General features: G+C 42.4%; 1 protein-coding gene across 1 annotated transcript in view; it reads right to left on the bottom strand.

Annotated features, from left to right (window-relative positions):
- The window catches only part of BRF1 (BRF1 general transcription factor IIIB subunit), a 150,549-nt gene that overhangs the window by 62,873 nt on the left and 70,406 nt on the right, over positions 1-17,270 (bottom strand). Inside the window, exons 6-11 of the mRNA XM_075614901.1 lie at positions 14,130-14,279; positions 11,212-11,305; positions 5,478-5,604; positions 4,843-4,882; positions 4,668-4,760; positions 2,536-2,781 (exon numbers count right to left, since the gene is read on the bottom strand). Coding sequence (XP_075471016.1) covers positions 2,536-2,781; positions 4,668-4,760; positions 4,843-4,882; positions 5,478-5,604; positions 11,212-11,305; positions 14,130-14,279 — 750 coding nt within the window. The remainder of the gene's footprint in view (positions 1-2,535; positions 2,782-4,667; positions 4,761-4,842; positions 4,883-5,477; positions 5,605-11,211; positions 11,306-14,129; positions 14,280-17,270) is intronic.

Here is a 17,270-nt window from a genome sequence, read left to right as displayed (position 1 = left end):
GGCAGAGCGATCCGGTGACGTCACCCTCACGCTGCCGCCGAGCAGCATCTTAATCAAGGAGCATCAGCAGTGAGAGGAAACAGGAGAGGAGGCGTGGCCGTGAGCGGTTCGCCCTCATTGGCTGAACCGCTCACGTGACGCCGCCGTTGCCTGCCACAATCCAATTAGAAAATCTCTTCAGGAGTCTGCCGCTCTGCAGGTCCAAGCAGCGCGCACGGCGCTACAGGTATGTGTACATTCATTGTTCTTTTGTATGTTGTTAATAAGCTGCGCATTTTTAGGTATAATCACAGCCTAACCTTACCTTAAAACCCCCTGTTAAGGACTAATACTAATGCTACCCCCTACCCTAAAAAAATCCCTTATCGTAAGCCTCTACCCAAGCCCCTAAAGTTAACCCCCAACCGTAACCTATAAAACCCATCAAGCATAAGGACAATAAAACTTAGCGAATTGTAGAAGCGGCCGGAGGCGGGGTTTCCAGTGGCGGATTGGCTGCGGCGCAGGGTCCGCCAGCGTTCATTTGGTCGAAACGGACACGACCAAATGTCCTGTTCTGTACTATTTCTACAGTCATCTATGGGCTCAAAGTATTTCACCTTTATGTGCTCAAAGCATTAAATCAGTAGCTGCGTAAGCCGTGCAAAACAAGAGAACCAATGGCAGCAGCACAGGTTAAATAGTGCATAGAGGTCGCTTTCACCTACATTTTCACTATGAACACTCAAAAAAAGTATTTAAAACATTCCGCTTGTCTGTCACTTTGGAACTGTAAAAGGAAATCGAGCGGAACACTGAATTGTCACTAATAACAAGTACTCTTGAAGTGTGTGGCACAAATGATCTATTTGCTCTCTTTAGCCATGTTATATCCATAGACAGTAGCTAGCACCCCCTCATCTGTTACTGGGGTGTGCAAAGCTTTTTGGCTGCGCCCTCCCCCCTCCCCGTGTCTGGTCACTGCGTTCGCGCCCACCCCTCGAGTGACCCGGTCGTCATTTGACGCCGCTTTGTCAAGGCGACGTGACAAGAAGCCGGCTTAATCCCGGTAAGTAGAGGTTGCAGAGGCCTCAACGCTGTCCCCCGTCATTTAATTTAAATGCCTCGGGGAAGAGTGCGGGGCCTCTGCCACCGCCCGCAACCCCCCCCCCCAAAAAAAATAATAATTCTGCGCCCGCCCCCCAGTTTGCACACCCCTGATCGATTATATCATTACAGAATATTATTGCACTTCTGAAGCAGGATTACCGCTCTCTTTGAATCACTAATAGGACATTCTTTTCAAGTAGAAGTAGAGGTAAGTCCACGAAGTGAAAGACAACCAAAAATAATTATAAATCATGATATAATTCTAATCACCTTCTAAAGTCAATCCATACGGGTGGTGGATACAAAAAAATGCAAAAGGAAATAAGGGAATACTTTGAACATTACAATTTTTTAATTAGAATTACTGTTTCTAAAGAACGGTCCTTTTGGTCCATTAAAGCAGCAATCCAGCTGGCATTTCTTGTTTTTTTACATTTATGTTAAAAGATTGAGGCAGGGGGTCTCTCCAAAGCTGAACCCCATTCATTTCAGCTCCGGTGATCCCCTGCTTACAGAAATACTTACCTCCGTAGGGGGTGCCAGCATCTCTGTGGAGTTTAAATGCCCAGGTCTCACGGATCACGTCACGGCTTCCTAGTGGCTTGCAGGACATTTAAACGCCCCCTTTATGTTAGGCACGTAGTTTCTGGCACCCCTTTGGCGGCAAGTATTTCTGAAAGTAGGGGGACCCCGGAGATTAAATAAATGGGGGTTCAACCCTAAAAACAAAAACAAAAAAAGCAATGCCCCCTGGGTTGCTACTTTAAGGCAGCATATACATTTACAATCCGTTTGGAAAGTTTTGTGTACTTCAGCCATAACAGAAAATCAAATATTTCCCATTTCCACCCTGAGCTGGGCTCCCAAAAATGAAAGTAATGCTTTAGGATCATGCTACAATGCTCTATAAGCTGGGCTAGCAAGACAAAGGCTGAGTTTATAGTCCTAGCTACAGCGACGGCTTGCAAAAACCCAATGTAGTTCGTAGCCGCAAAACAACCCAATGTAGTTCGTAGCGATTGCATATAGTTGGAGAGACGGTGACAAAGCTACCAAAATCTCTGTCGCTGAAAGATTTTGATATTTGCAGCTACAGAAGTCACTACCCAATCACAGAGCAAATATATCGATCTTAATATCAAATCTTTAGAGATAGTATTGCTGCCTTTAAATGTGTTTCGACACTACTTGTTGGTTTGCTTCCACTCCCATTGCTAATCAGTGGTTTTGGAGCTGGAACTCCATTTCTGCCTTTCCCCTTTCCTAACTCCTTGCTGACACCGCTCCTCTGCCTTCCCCCTACCTGACGTCACCGCCCCATGCAGCCAGCTACATCGCACACCAGAGTGCAACATTTGCTACAGCGACGTCACTGGTAGCTTCGCTGTCGCTGTAGCAAGGACTATAAACTTACCCGTACATATAACCGCGTGCTTTGGTACTCACGTTTCTCTTGCTCCTTGGTGGATATACATTCCTTAATGGACTCAGTGATGCCCAAGCTCGCAGCAGTGGGAAGAGGACCAAGCAGACATTCTATAGGGAGTCGTTTTACAGTCTCTTCATTACCATTCAATGTGTGCTTGTCAGTAAGTTCATTGTAAAAGTCCTTGTTTAGGTGGTTAGCTGCGGCTTCCAGCTCCTCGTCCTCTGCTTCTTCTCCAAATATGCTAGAAGTATTGTCCTCTGAATCTGCAAGAAGTACCACCATTTAATGCAGTTCACTTAATCCCTTATTTTATGTTTTTTGTTGGACAAATTATACACACACACAGTTAACCTAATGTATCCCTTAAACTTGCAAATTGGGCATCGCACTATTAACAACAATCACAGATTATAAATGAAACTTTCTTTAGGAAATTACACTCGACGTCTCAGATTATCACTTGAGTTGTGTATTAAACCCTAACCAACTGCAGTGCTAAAGAAAAAAATTATATATATATATATATATATATATATATATACATATATATATATACATATATATATACATATATATATATATATATATATATATATATATATATATATATATATATATATATATATATAAATTCTTTTTCTTTAGCACTGCAGAGAGCTGAAATGTTGACCGTTGTATTAAACTTTTGCTATTTTTTCATAAGACCTGGAGTGCATCCAGTCAATATACCAGTATCTGTTGAGTGCCACTATAATTGTGTGTGTGTGTATATATGTATATATGTATATACACACACACACACACACACACACACACACACACACACACACACACACACACTCACTCTCTCTCCAGGTCTTATGAAAAAATAGCAAAAGTTTAATACAACGGTCAACATTTCAGCTCTCTCTGGAGCCTGTGTCAAGAGTGAGGCTCCAGAGAGCCTAACAAGTTCGCCGGTGTATTAAACTTTTGCTATTTTTTTTCCCAAGACCTGAAGTGCCTCAGTCTTCTGATTTCCCTTTGAATCCAGCAGAGTGCGATGTTAATTGCTTCCCGCGATATGTCCGGCCCATTGTCATTTCTTCCCCCTTGTGAGGAGGTCAACTATTCCTTCTTTTTTCTGTCTCTTCGGGTAAAACCCAGTATACATCTCAACTTTTCAGTTGGCTGAAGTTTCTGAATTGTTTTTTGCATTTAGGGTCCAGGTCTCACATCCATACATGAGCACAATAGAGGTTCCTATCTATTGATACTTGCTGGCCAAGGTAGACAATTTTCCACTTCTAGTTCTACTCCACCTAGTTAGATCTTTGTAGAGTGGACACATTTATTGAACATCACTTTGGTCTTATGGAGAGTCATATGTAGCAGGACCACATTCTTATCTGCTTACGGCTAGCTCTCCGATTTCTTGCTGGAAGTCTTCTTGACTTGTGGCAAAAATAACTAACTATGTTATCTACATTGTTTTGAACAATGTTTCAAGTGTTGCTGCGAAAAGTTTTGGTGACGTCTTGTCCTCCTGTCGCACGCCATTGCTGATCCTCATCATGTTGTATTTTCATGTAATGGTTGATGTGGCACTCATAAATGTTCTTTATAATATCAATGTATGCTTATTCACCACAGTATTTTTAAAATTCCTTTAACACCAGCAAGGTATGGACAGAATAATCTACGTAATCTTGGTAATCTACGAATCCTAAAATGAGTGCCAGATCGAATTCATTACATCAGGAAATCACTTCATTGTGTTATTTCCCTGCGATATTACACTGGTTCCATGTTAGGCAAATTCCAAGGTCTGTTAACAGATGATCAGCGGGTCAACTTGTTCCTATGAGGAACATTGTTTTTTCTAGGTTTGATGCACTTATTTCATTATGTTTCCTGTGGTTCTGTGTGTTTTGTGAAGGGCTACGACTATTGCTAGCATTGCATAAATAAAAATATCAATTCATACACTTTTCTGTACAATGCATTTGTTATTCAAGATCTGAAATGTTTATTTGAGACTAACAATTTGTGAATGATTTTTCATGTGCATGAAAGCTAGTATCCCAACAGACACATACATTATTTTACAATATAGAAGGAATATTCTAATCTCCGTAGGAACATGATAAAAAAAAACAATCAAATTTACCATCTCTAGAGAAAGAGGCATACGTTCCTTTGGCCTTCGGTCTCCTAATCTCCAGCTCGTTCTCTATTTCATCCTGATAGCTTGATATTTCACCTGTTATTTAAAAATAAACCAAAAATGAAAGAGTCCCTGATACAGCAACCCAAATTAGAGCCAAGATTAACAAAGTCATTACCTTCCACATCATCAAGCTTTTTTGCCAGCTCGTGTTCAAGCTGAAGAGAGAATAAAATACAGAGCCCTTTAAAATATTACTCGTGTATTGCAAAGTATCCTAATTTTAAAGATGCATGGTTTGGTTGCCTATATTAGGCACATGTTTTTAATATTTACTAATCGTAGTCATTAGCCATTGCCCTTGAATAGGTATTTGAAAAGTCAATATTGATGTATTTTCAAATTGAGATGCCAACCACAATGATCTAACAGGTTTGTATGCAACATTCTAATACAGTAACTGTACAGGAAAAGGACTGGTCGTTAACAATGGCGGCCCCCCGACTTGTGGCAAGAATGCCAAGGATTAGCAGTGCTGTGCCATGGAATCCTAAGGAAGAATTGGTGATCAACAAGAAAAAAAGGAGAGTGAATGATGCCGAAGGGAGAAGCTGGAAGGCCGTTCTATTTGCAAGTTACATCCGTTGGCAACATGAGTTACTCTTTCTATTGATTATTCTTTCTTGCTTTGCGCCCCCAGTTGTCCCCTAATATTATTCACTCTCCTTTCCTGCTCTCCATCGTCCCATAAGCAAGAGAAAGAACAATGGATAGAAAAACAGTAGAAAAGAAGGCACTGTATATATATTCTACCTGTTTTATTCTGATCTTTCTTTTACCAGCTGTGAAGGAAGGGGGATCACATTCTTGCTCCAAATCTATCTTCATAAACTCATCAATGGTTAGTTGACTTGTGGGCGTATCTTCGAATTCTGTTAGCCTACAAAAATGCATGCAGCTCCGTCACTCAAACATTTCCAAAGATCCCTGCACAGAATTGCAACACACCAAGCAGGGAAGAGATACAACATAAAAACCAGAGGTAGCCATACCCAATAATAACATCTACATTGCACCTTTCATTCATTTACGGAGGTGAACCGTGTGTGTTCCCAACACATCCATGCAACAAAAGCAACTAGAAGAGATGATTCACAGAATTGTAGGAATAACCGTTTCAGAAAGTCTCCAATTCCCCAAGCCTTCCTTCACATCTCAAACCTCAGTTATGATTCTATTAGGATTCGGGGCATGGAAATGCCAAATCAAATCAGCAATAGCTCAGTCTGTACCTGAACATGCATTCTACAGCATTGTGCCGAGAGATGAAAAGCAGTGAGAGAAAAAAGGCGTTATGTTAAAATATCACTTTCTAGACATTCCAAAATATTCCACTATATGAAATGTTAATGGAAAGTTTTTTTTAAATGCTTTATTAACACTGCCTCAGTCACAGAGACAGACTAACGAAAAGCACCCCTTTTGCATACAGAAATCACAGTATTGACTACTGAATCAGAGACAAGACAGAAATTGCAGGATAAAATTAGGCGCACTGTGAAGGTCTTTTCTGACGCTTTCAGGTGTTAAGGAGCAACACTGTTTCTCTACATCCTCCTAATTGAACATCTGTGCTTTTTACTTCAGCTACCGTTAACTCTTCCTTTACCTAAATTGTAGTGACAAAGGAGGGAGAGGGAGTATGGAGTATGATACCTTTCATTGGACCAACAAGTATTTGGTATGTTACAAGCTTTCAAATCTCTCAGGGTACGGGTAACACAATGAAGGACCCTGCGAGGTAAGGCTAAGGCCCCGCTCCCAGAGTCAGCACGCCCGCACTGCAGACAGGCGGTGCGCTGACACTACACAGACCGCGATATGCGGTCTGTAGGGAGCGGGAGGTGGGCGGGAGTGGAAGGATTGACAGGGGGGGCGTGGCTTGAGCGGAGGGACCCGCTACTCTCCCCCCCCCTCCCTCCCTCCACGGGCTGCAGGAGGTAGCTGCTGATGGCAAGTAAAACACACACACACACACGCAGGCACTCATACATACACACACACACACACACACAGGCAGGCAGGCACTCACGCACGCGCGCACACACAGGCAGGCACTCACTCACTCATACACACACACACAGACAGAGGCAGGCACTCACGCACTCAGGCACACACATACTGTACACACACAGACAGGCACGCACGCACTCAGACACACACACAGACAGGCACTCACGCTTTCACTCCACACTCCTCCCCGCACCCCGAAGCCTCTCCTCCTCCAGATGCCTCCCCTCCCCATTGGCTCACAGCCACACCACGTGACGCGTCAACGCTAGACATCACCATTTTCTTGTGTCCCCTAGCGGCTGACGCGCCACAGCGTGTAGTGCGCTGTGCCACCAGGGGGGACCGGGACCGGCTCGCGAGGATTCCCCTGCTGGTGGGGAACTCGCGTGTGGCCGCCCGCGCCAACGAGCGCAGCGGGACCGAGGCCTAAAGCTTGTAACATCTCAACTACTTGTTGGTCCCATAAAAGGTATCATACCAACTACTCCCTCTCCCCTCCTTTGTTACTACATGGAAGAGAGGACCAACACGGCTACCGACCCATCTTTGTTTACAACAAATTATGACTTATTTAACAGCCAATCTAGGCTACAAAATCTCTACAATAGGCCTTTATACTATAAGTATATGTATATACCCTTAAATTAAAGTTCATTGCATGTCTGCCGCATAAAGTTGCTCTGGGCTGCACCATTGCAACTCAACTTGATGCACTTTGCTTTTAACTGCACCGAGTCTTTCACCCCAATGAGTCCTCCTTTATCCACTCGCCTTGCAGCACAGGGCACAGAAGATGAATTAGACGACAACAATAAGATGTGGACATTTTACTGAATACCTTTCTCACAATAAACTTATATTAAATACCCATTCAAAGAAAACATGGCAACACCAAAAAGTGTTCTTCTTTTCCCAAATGCCGGGTGGCCAACTCCAGTCCTTAAGGGTCAAAAACAGGTCAGGTTTCAAGGATATCCCTGCTTCAGCATAGGTGGCTCAATCAGTGTCTTAGTCGTTGACTGAGCCACCTGTGCTGAAGCAGGTATGTCCTTAAACCTGACCTACTGGTTGCCCTTAAGGACGGGTGTTGGCCACCCCTGTTCTAGATGAAAATAATACAAGATCCTTTTTAAATTCACAATCAAGCTGCACAGATTTATGGTAAATACAGTTATATTTTTAGTCATCTTATATGTGCACTTTTATGACTCGTAAATATCTCAACCAAATGCAGAAACCCCCCACATAGTAACAATGCCCCTCGCAAACAGATGAGATCTACTTGCAACCCTATAGGGGAAATGGTTCATCTTCATACTATTTGCACTAACCGTTATATGCTTGAGCAGAAAGCACGGCATTAAAACCACAAGCAAAAAGCTATGCAGGATACAAGAGCACTTAGAAATCCCCCCTGAGATCAGGTGACACCACAAGTGCATTTAAGCAGCAGCCCATGTCAGGCATCACTCTATGCTCACCTCTAAGTGAGGGCACCTCTGCAGGGAGCCGGCTGATGCAAGGCTCTAAGTAGTTTTTTTTTCTGTTTTAATCTTTTATTTTAGAAGGATTCAAAGGCTTTGAAATGTGCTTTTTAATATTCTGCACAGCATGGGTGCCTACGTGAAAGCTGCAGAGTTTTCCTACTGGCCCCTGCTGGGACGACATCCGACTGAAGCAACTATCAAGACACTGCTTTTATTATTATGTTCAAATTCTTTGGATCCTCATAGTTAAATTCTATGCATTTGGATGGAGCCTTCTATCACGGTGTTCCCAGTGGCAATAAACAACCTTATATTTATCATTTGGATGGATAATGCACAATACCACTCTGATTACATGAAACAGTGACAAATAGTAAGGATTCAACATCCCTTTGCATGCAGAGCATCACGTGGATCATTAGTGAGAGACACCAAATGTATCCAATGAACAAAAAGTGCACATATCTTTAAACAAACTAGCTAGATACCGGACAATAGTCTCAGCTTGCTGCTAATACTTGCTCTAAAGAGGATACGTGAAAGGGCCAAATGCCTAGATTGCCATATACTCCATTATATATATTATATATACACATATACACACGTACATTTTTTTTTCTTGTACAGCTGTGACAGTGTACGCAGCGCGGGAACATAGAATTTTTGCAGGCACGCGTTCCTGCCCCATAGAGCTTACACTCTATGGGTTTATTTTGGTGTCAGAAGCACAGGGAGAAAGTGACTTGCCAAAGTCACAAGGAGCAGACACTGGAATTTGAAACAACCTTAAACCCGTGCATTATTATCAGTCAGTGACTTTACTCCTTGAGCCACTCCTTCAGCCTTAATGTTATTAGATTATTGTCCAGTTCTGGTTCACAAAAGACCAGTATCATTTCAGAAAGGGACTTGCAGAACTGTAGCCAAACAACCTCTGAGACATAACACCCGAGTCTCCCCAAAGGCGTCTCCCTAAGAGACTCCCCAATATACCTTCACAGCCCCAGTCCACTAAGCAAGCGTTTAAGGGGTTAACCGCATGAGGAAAAAAGACACAGACCACATGGAGCGCATCAGTCCCTTCGCCTGTCTGCCATGAGGTCCAGGTCTGTGCTTTGCTGCTGTTTTATTCTACCAAAGAATCTCTGGGACACACCACCTGAGTCGCCCCAAAGACATTAGCCGAAGGGCAGCCAAAGGGTGTCACCGTTTGCTGATGTTTGGTAATGTTGCAGCTGCTCTATTGCAAATCTGAAACTCACCAACTCTCTCATCCCCTGTACCCAATGTTTCTGCTTACCCTGCCTATAGATTGTAAGCTCCTTGAGGCAGGGCCTCTTCTAACACATTGCAGGCCTATCCTACCTCTTCTAACACATTGCAGGCCTATCCTACCTCTTCTAACACATTGCAGGCCTATCCTACCTCTTCTAACACATTGCAGGCCTATGCTACCTCTTCTAACACATTACAGGCCTATCCTACCTCTTCTAACACATTACAGGCCTATCCTACCTCTTCTAACACATTGCATGCCTATCCTACCTCTTCTTACACAATGTTAATCCTGTCTGTAACTGTTACTTTTGCACATAATCATAACTCTGACTGTCCATGAAATGTTTGCAAACTGAATGTATAACCTTTATTCATTTAATGCAGAAATGTATTATTATAACTCTGGCTTTTCCTGTCTGTCTCTTGTGTAACAAAATAATTGTATTTAATTGTAGTTGTTCTCAAACTGACTGTTAAGTATTGTGATGCCCCTTAAAGTGGAGGCCTGTATTTATGTACAAAATAAATGATGATGATTGATGATGGTGATTATTGAGGATGAGAATGATTATTGGGGATGAGGATGAGACTGCAGTCTCACCATGAAATGGGGGTAGGGTGACAACACTTAATATTGTAACCCAGACAGAAGAACCTATGAACCAGTGACAAATACTTTTACCTGTGGTAAAATACAAATGAAAGGCTTGTTTTACATTGCTACACAGCGTATGTTTAAAAAGGTGGACATGGGGCATCCAATTTTATGAACACATTTTCTGTTTATTTTGCTTCTTTTTATTAATATGGTTTAAAATATTACATTTTAATACACATTGTAAATGGATTGAACAATGTACACAAGGTCTAAAGTACACAAATAAAGTACACACTTGTAAATGACAGTTTGACTTTGATATGTGTAGCAAAAATGATCCAAGATATATGAAATAATTTAACCCCAACCAAAAAAACATTTAGAACAGCAAGTCATTACCAACATTTACATGCCCTACAACGTGTGCAATTTATTGAGGTTCAACTCTCCAGCAGATATTTTTTTCTCACTGATTAACAAAATCAATAAGTACTCCAGATCCTTGCCAATGATGGCACAATACTCGTGTCACTGGCTCTATGATAACTTAAAGCAGGGGTAGCCAACTCCAGTCCTCAAGGGCTACCAACAGGTCAAGATTTCAGGATACCTCTGCTTCAGCACAGGTGGCTGAATCATTGAGCCACCTGTGCTGTAGCAGTGATTGCCTGAAAACCTGGCCTGTTGGTAGCCATTGAGGACTGGGGTTGTCTACCTCTGACTAAAAGGAAATCAATCGTCTGGATTTGTAGCAAACAGTTAATTTGACCGAATATTCAAATACCCCGGTTTACATGTATTGCCTTCCAAAGAATCAAAAGAAACGGTTCCCATTTAACAGAGTTTATGCCTCAATAAGCATCAATTAAATGCCCATGGGGGCATTTAAAATGGCCGTGGCTCCGTTACCTGGCTGATAAAGAGAACATTAATAAATCTTTTTCATGCTGTAACACGTAGGAGGTTATCTGATTGATAACAAGTGACGGCTTCCTCAGAAAGGTGTATTATATGGGCTTCTATAGAGAAATTAAACTGTTCAAACACAATAAAAACAGAAGTGCTGAATATTTATATGTGCTTTGATTGCGTTTATATCCACGTTACTCACCTCTTCCTCAAGGTGGATTCGCAAACTTTCACAACTCTAATAACCTCCTTAATAGTGCGTCGGAAATCATGCATTCTGGATGCAACGAGAAGAGCTTAGAAACAAAACAAGGAATGCCATTGTCAGCAAATAGGTGAGTAAATAACATCAGATGTTCAGAGTCAGTCAAAGGAATGTCACTCCTATGACATCTAGGAGTTTGCTGGAGCTGCTTTATATTCTAGGCAGCAGGAAGATGTCTAAGCAGCCGTCTCAGTTTGGATTTTTAAAAGTCTGTTATTAGCTTGTGAGCTGTGGTAATTACTGAAAAATCTTTCATTTGCTTCAACGAAGTGAAGCCTGCAGCAGTGAGAAACGGTCATAAAATCATACACTTCCTACCTCATTTGTGTTTTGAGGTTGTTTGCTCTATAGGGCGTCATTGAAAAATAGAACTAAAAAGTGGGCCCCAAAAACAGCTGTCTTCTTGAACGCGGAAGGTGTATGCTGCGCTATAAGCGGCAGGAAAACAGCAGTACAATGAAACCCTACATCTGGTGGGTGGTATTTGAAGCAGAGGGAAATACAGTAAGGTGATGTGTCCAAGGTCACACAAAGCTAGGGCTCTCTCCTCAGAGGTCAAGAGGCTAGAAATGTGCCACGGAAAACTAATGCTTGTCGGCTTCCTTTATGCACCGTAAATGTCATGTTAAGCCCAACTTCACTTAGGCCCAAATGTACTAGGGTCCTTTATAACATGACCTTGACCTAAACGTATGCCGGTTAATCGCCACGCAGTACTCACTAAAGCACATTCAGGCAGATTACCAGGCTTTGTTCCGTTATAAAAAGCATGGTGTTATTCCTAATGGCCGCTCTCAATGATATGCACATCCGCCTAAACGATATTCATCCCATATCACCAAGCTCTGCCGAGGTTAATGTTGGGAAATAATGATCCGTTATTTAGGTCACCCTGAAATAACGAGATGCCACCACCCTATGCCAATGAGCTAAATTACCGCCGTTATTTCTGCATCTGATAATTACCTTTGTGAATATGGCGGCCGTTCCTGTTTCAGAGGGCATCACGTTATTTGCCCCGATTTAACGAGGCTGGGCCCAAGTTAGTGAGTTTATGCAGCATGCAGTTTCTATGCAACCTCCTCAGAGCAGAAAAGTGACATTTTAGAACTCACCGGACACATATGTGTGTGGCTTTTAATGTCAACTTCCTATTAATGTAACCATGATGCGCAAGCAGCTTTCCTTGGGCCTTCACCCCAAATCAAAGGCCTCCAGTAACAAATAGTTTATTTTAACATCATGTTGTCAACTGACAATTGATGTGCCTATGAGACTAGGATGTGTGGGGGAAAGTAAATGGCACCTCGTTGGTGTTTGCAGAATGTTAGGAATTATGGGCCATAGTTCGTAAGTAGTGCTATGCTAGAAGAACCCTTCTGGCCCTTGAAGACACTTTCTGGCCTACTCATTTGAATTGGCCAGGTATCTTCTAGCACCAGGAAGAGTATTGTAGAGTAGTGCCACTTACCAAATATGGCCCTTTATGCAGCAAGAACACCACTAAAATATGTTAAAGCAAAAATGTAGGGGGAAAAATTGCTTTGGGTGTCATCTATATTCGAGAAGTTAGCGTAAGGGTGCAGTACTTGTAACATATTGCTGATGCACCTAAAAAGCTGACAACTGTTTACCACCTTTCCCGTCACTTCCATTAGAGGGGCAGCCCAAGCCCTCACTGAAAGAAGAAGGCTGCTGAATGTAAAAGGTTGCCGCGATAATAAATAGGAATTCTGTTAATTTCAGCGATGTTGCAGACTAATAATGTTAGTGTTTGCAATCAGAGGAAATGTGATACATGTATCATGAATAATATGCAATTTATAATCATTTCGATGCTTAATGTTGTCAGCCTTTGCCATTGGCTTATGGAGCAAAAACACATTTAGAGGAGACGCATAGTATGCAGTGATGCATTTCATATTAGTACAGCAATTATGTTGCCTGAAAACGATAAATTCATTTGCAAATGCCGTTTATGACCACGATATTTTGTACTGAAATGTTACCGTCACATAGCCTTTGCACAGCCATAATCCGTATGGAATAGGTCATATTGGAAAGGTCACTTTCTCCCCAAGTAAGATTTAAACATTAATATGCCTTCCTTACTAAAAAGTTAAATTACGCGAACATGAAACATCAGCATAAAAATATGAGATTGTGTGAGTATGGACAGAAATATGCTGCCAATAAATCATGTTACTTACAATCCATTTGCATAGAAGTGGTTGCTCAATTACTTTTCGTGGTTACTTTTTGGTTATGTAAACTAAAATGCTGTCAAAATGCAATTTTATGACCGGGGGGAAACAAGCATGACACGTCCTGGATAGCTAATGTATTCAGGTCTACGTACACATCCTAAAATAGTTAAGTCAAAATTATTGTTTTAAGCCAACTCAGTTTCTTACAAATGGCGCCTTCCAATTCTTGATCACACCAATTGTACACTTTATACTAAATTACTTGTTTTCAGGGACAGCCCCTACTAAAAACAAAATTAACCAATGGCAGTGACATGTCTTAGGGGCTGTATCCCAGGACTGTTGTATCTAGGGATGTTTTAGAGGTTCTATCCAAAGACTTCAAACATGGGAAGATACAACATGTCCAACAGAACTTGCCCTATTCTTTAAGACACCAAGCTGTCCTTCGCCTGCTTGGTTTTCTGACATTTACTCTGCTGCCTCTTCAATAATTAAGAACAAATACCATGTTTATACCAAGAACCTCTATATGGAAAGGCAGTACACTGCACAAACACATGGTTGGTTTAAAGAGCCAGTGTGAGGCATGTGGATTTGCTTTGCAACCGTTCTGTTAAATATTTAAAAAAAAGATATTCTATATACCAGCTCCACACAGCCCAGACGGTCTGCGTCCTGTGTGCATCCAATCCCTTTTCATCCTCTGGACCAATCTCAGAGCCGTCATCGATACTTCGTGATTTTTATCTCCAAACTCCAGCATGTGTGCAAACCGGGGAATGTATAAGCAAGGGTCTGAAATAAAGACATGGGATTTTTAACTCCGTTCGGTTCAACATAAGAGATAGACCCAAGGCAAAAGCTACCATAATGCCCTCTCCCACCTTAGGCTGCGGACATAGTGCGCATGTGGCACGAACCAATTCATGCAAGTGCACCAGTCCGGCCATTCTGCGCGCTATGCGATACTCAAGGATTTGGAGAGCCAAAAAATTAGATTTTTCGCGCAACGGCCGCGTCACGTCAGCGTTTGAGCCAATGAGGGCGAACCAGCCTGGTGATGTCACGGCCCTGCCCCCCCCGTGGTGCGCGTCATTGCAGTCCACAGATCGCTGAGGCGACATGTGCGCTTACTTGCGCTCTGTCGCGCGTGCACTATGGCCGCAGCCTTAGCCACACTACCAATTGGTGAGAGCCAGAAAGCAACACAGAGGCTGATGGCAAAAGTGGGCATCATGATAAAATCATGAAAAAAAATATACAACATTCAGAAAATCATCAACTTAACAGTTGCACTGAATAGTGGAACGCAATCTTTTTCCCCTGTGCCCACCTGCCGGCTGTCCTGCTCTCCGCGTGCCCCCTCCCTCTTCCATATCTTGGTTCCCAGCGCCCGGGCGTCATGACGTCCCGTTGCCATAGCAATGCAGCGTCACATAACCCTGCGCCATCATTTGACGCCGCATTGCCATGGCGACGCATCTCCAGAACCACGATAAGTGAGGTTTACAGAGCCCTTCGCCACTTCCCCAGCACTTCATTTAAGTACCTTCGGGAAGCGCGCGGGGCCTCCGTAAACAGCACGCCCCCCCAGTTTGCGCACCGCTGGCATAGAAGGCAGTACTGCTTTTTTAACCAATTATTACTATTTCTGCACAGTCAATACGTTTCTTGTAGTCATGTAACATTGCCACTGGGACCACCACATTTAAAACCACGGGTAACACGCAGTAACATATACAGGCGGTCCTCGCTATCCGTCGTTTCGGTTTCTGCCGAATGGGTCATCCGATGGATCACAATGTGTTCTGCGGAATGGATTATCCTCGGCTCATTAACATGAGATTCGTCACCGATGGTTTAATTATCCGCCGGGGGTTAGCAAAACGGATTCCATCGGATGACCGAGAACCGCCTGCATAGCACATGCAATAAACTAAAAGCTCTAAAAAAAATAAAGTATCACTTTGTCATTTCAATTTTTTTTTTTGTAGATTAACGCTGAAAAACCCATTATGTCATTTGTTGCACCAACGATAGTGTAGAATCCACACACTTACACAGTTCTTGAGATCATTTTATTGCTAAGTCTATGCCTTTGTTTCCTCCCTTTCATGCCCTCTGGGAAAAGCAATAAAAAACAACTCTGAGCAAACAATGTGTGCGTTCATTACTCTATATAAAAACCTGCAACTGGGAAAAAACTAAACCATGTGTTCAAGATGAACAGCTTAAAGCATAGAGGTTACATGTCACGTCAGCACTTAGGGGGTCAGGTTTGAAAATCTATAGCAATATGGTCAATTGATTTCCTATGTCGTCAAACTCAAAATAAAAAGGCAATAGTCACCTTTACACTGTGCTGTGCTGGTGGATCAAACTAGTAATGGAAAAAAATTAACACAAAAAAAAACGTTTCCTACATTTCCACGTCTTACTAAATTGTGTAACGACCACGCTTTCCTTCAAAAAGTATTCAATCCACATAGCTTTCTACTCAAGAAAAAAGTTGGGATGTTGAAAGACACCGATCTGCAGATTTACTTTCACTCGAGTCACTGTGATTTTAGGTAATGTAATTGTCGTAGGGGGAAACTGACCGCACAGAGAACCCATCCAGAAACCTGACAAATAAACATTTCAAATTCAAATGCAAGTTCACAGGATGCTCAACCAATAACAATGCTCTCTTTCTGTGGTTGCTGTCCAGGTTCCTATATCACACGTGCTACCAGGTGCACTCATCAAGGTATTTGTATGGAGCATTATTTAAAAAATAAGTGCAGATTCCGGAAAGGACATGCCTGCCTGCCAGAGTCGCACGGGGTGAAAGTGGCTCTTTCTGAGGTCGCAATGCTTATGAGCAGTCACCAAATATAGTATCAGTAGAGCAAGCACTTTGGTACACTTCCTGTAAGGTTGCAGTTGTATTTTGTCAGGCACGGCACGGCTGAGCAGAGGAAATGACATTAAGGCGGAGTGGTGCCCCTCTTTATACAGACAGGATGCCAACAGGTCCCATCTTCTAACGGCAATTATTTTTTTGTGAACTCACAGGCACAAATCAATTTCATCTCCATTGTTAGTAATGCACATTCTCAACATGACGTTTGAGAGAAAAAATGAAGGAATACATTAAACAAAGTTTATTTTATATGTACACAATCCAAAAACGCCGACATGCCATCCACTTGCGTTGGCAGAAATTTTAGGCATAATTATTTTGAAATAGTTAAATAAATAATAATAATAATTAAAAAAAACATGGTCTTTTGTATGTTTTTTTATTTATTTTAACCTATCTTTTTATTGTTTTGTGCATTCAAATAAATGTACCTTTTAATGATTTTAAGGTTCTTTGGACATTGAAGTAGCCCGTTCTAATAAATAAACACTATTCACTTTATCTCCTTAGATAAGGGGTGGAAACCTACGGTCCCTCAAGGGCCACCAGTAGGTCAGGTTTTTGGGATATACCAGCTTCAGCACAGGTGGCTCAATCAATCCCTGCTTCAGCACAGGTGCCTCTGATTGAGCCACCTGTGCTGAAGCAGGGATATCCTGAAAAGCGGACTTGTTGGTAGCCCTTGGGGACTGGAGTTTCCCACCCCTGCCTTAGATCCCTGTCCTAATTTTAGAAGCATAGCACACTATCCAGTCCCCCTCCCCTCCCCCTCCCCATGAACGGTCAATGCCAATGAAGCTACAAAAATCACAGGACGGCTAATCCACCCGGCATCTAGCTCAACTTGGCTCTCGTCAAGTTTTGCCGTATACAGCACTCAG

Source organism: Ascaphus truei, chromosome 9 (assembly GCF_040206685.1).
Source record: "Ascaphus truei isolate aAscTru1 chromosome 9, aAscTru1.hap1, whole genome shotgun sequence".
Classification (NCBI taxonomy): domain Eukaryota; kingdom Metazoa; phylum Chordata; class Amphibia; order Anura; family Ascaphidae; genus Ascaphus; species Ascaphus truei.
This window is presented reverse-complemented; position numbering and strand designations above follow the sequence as displayed.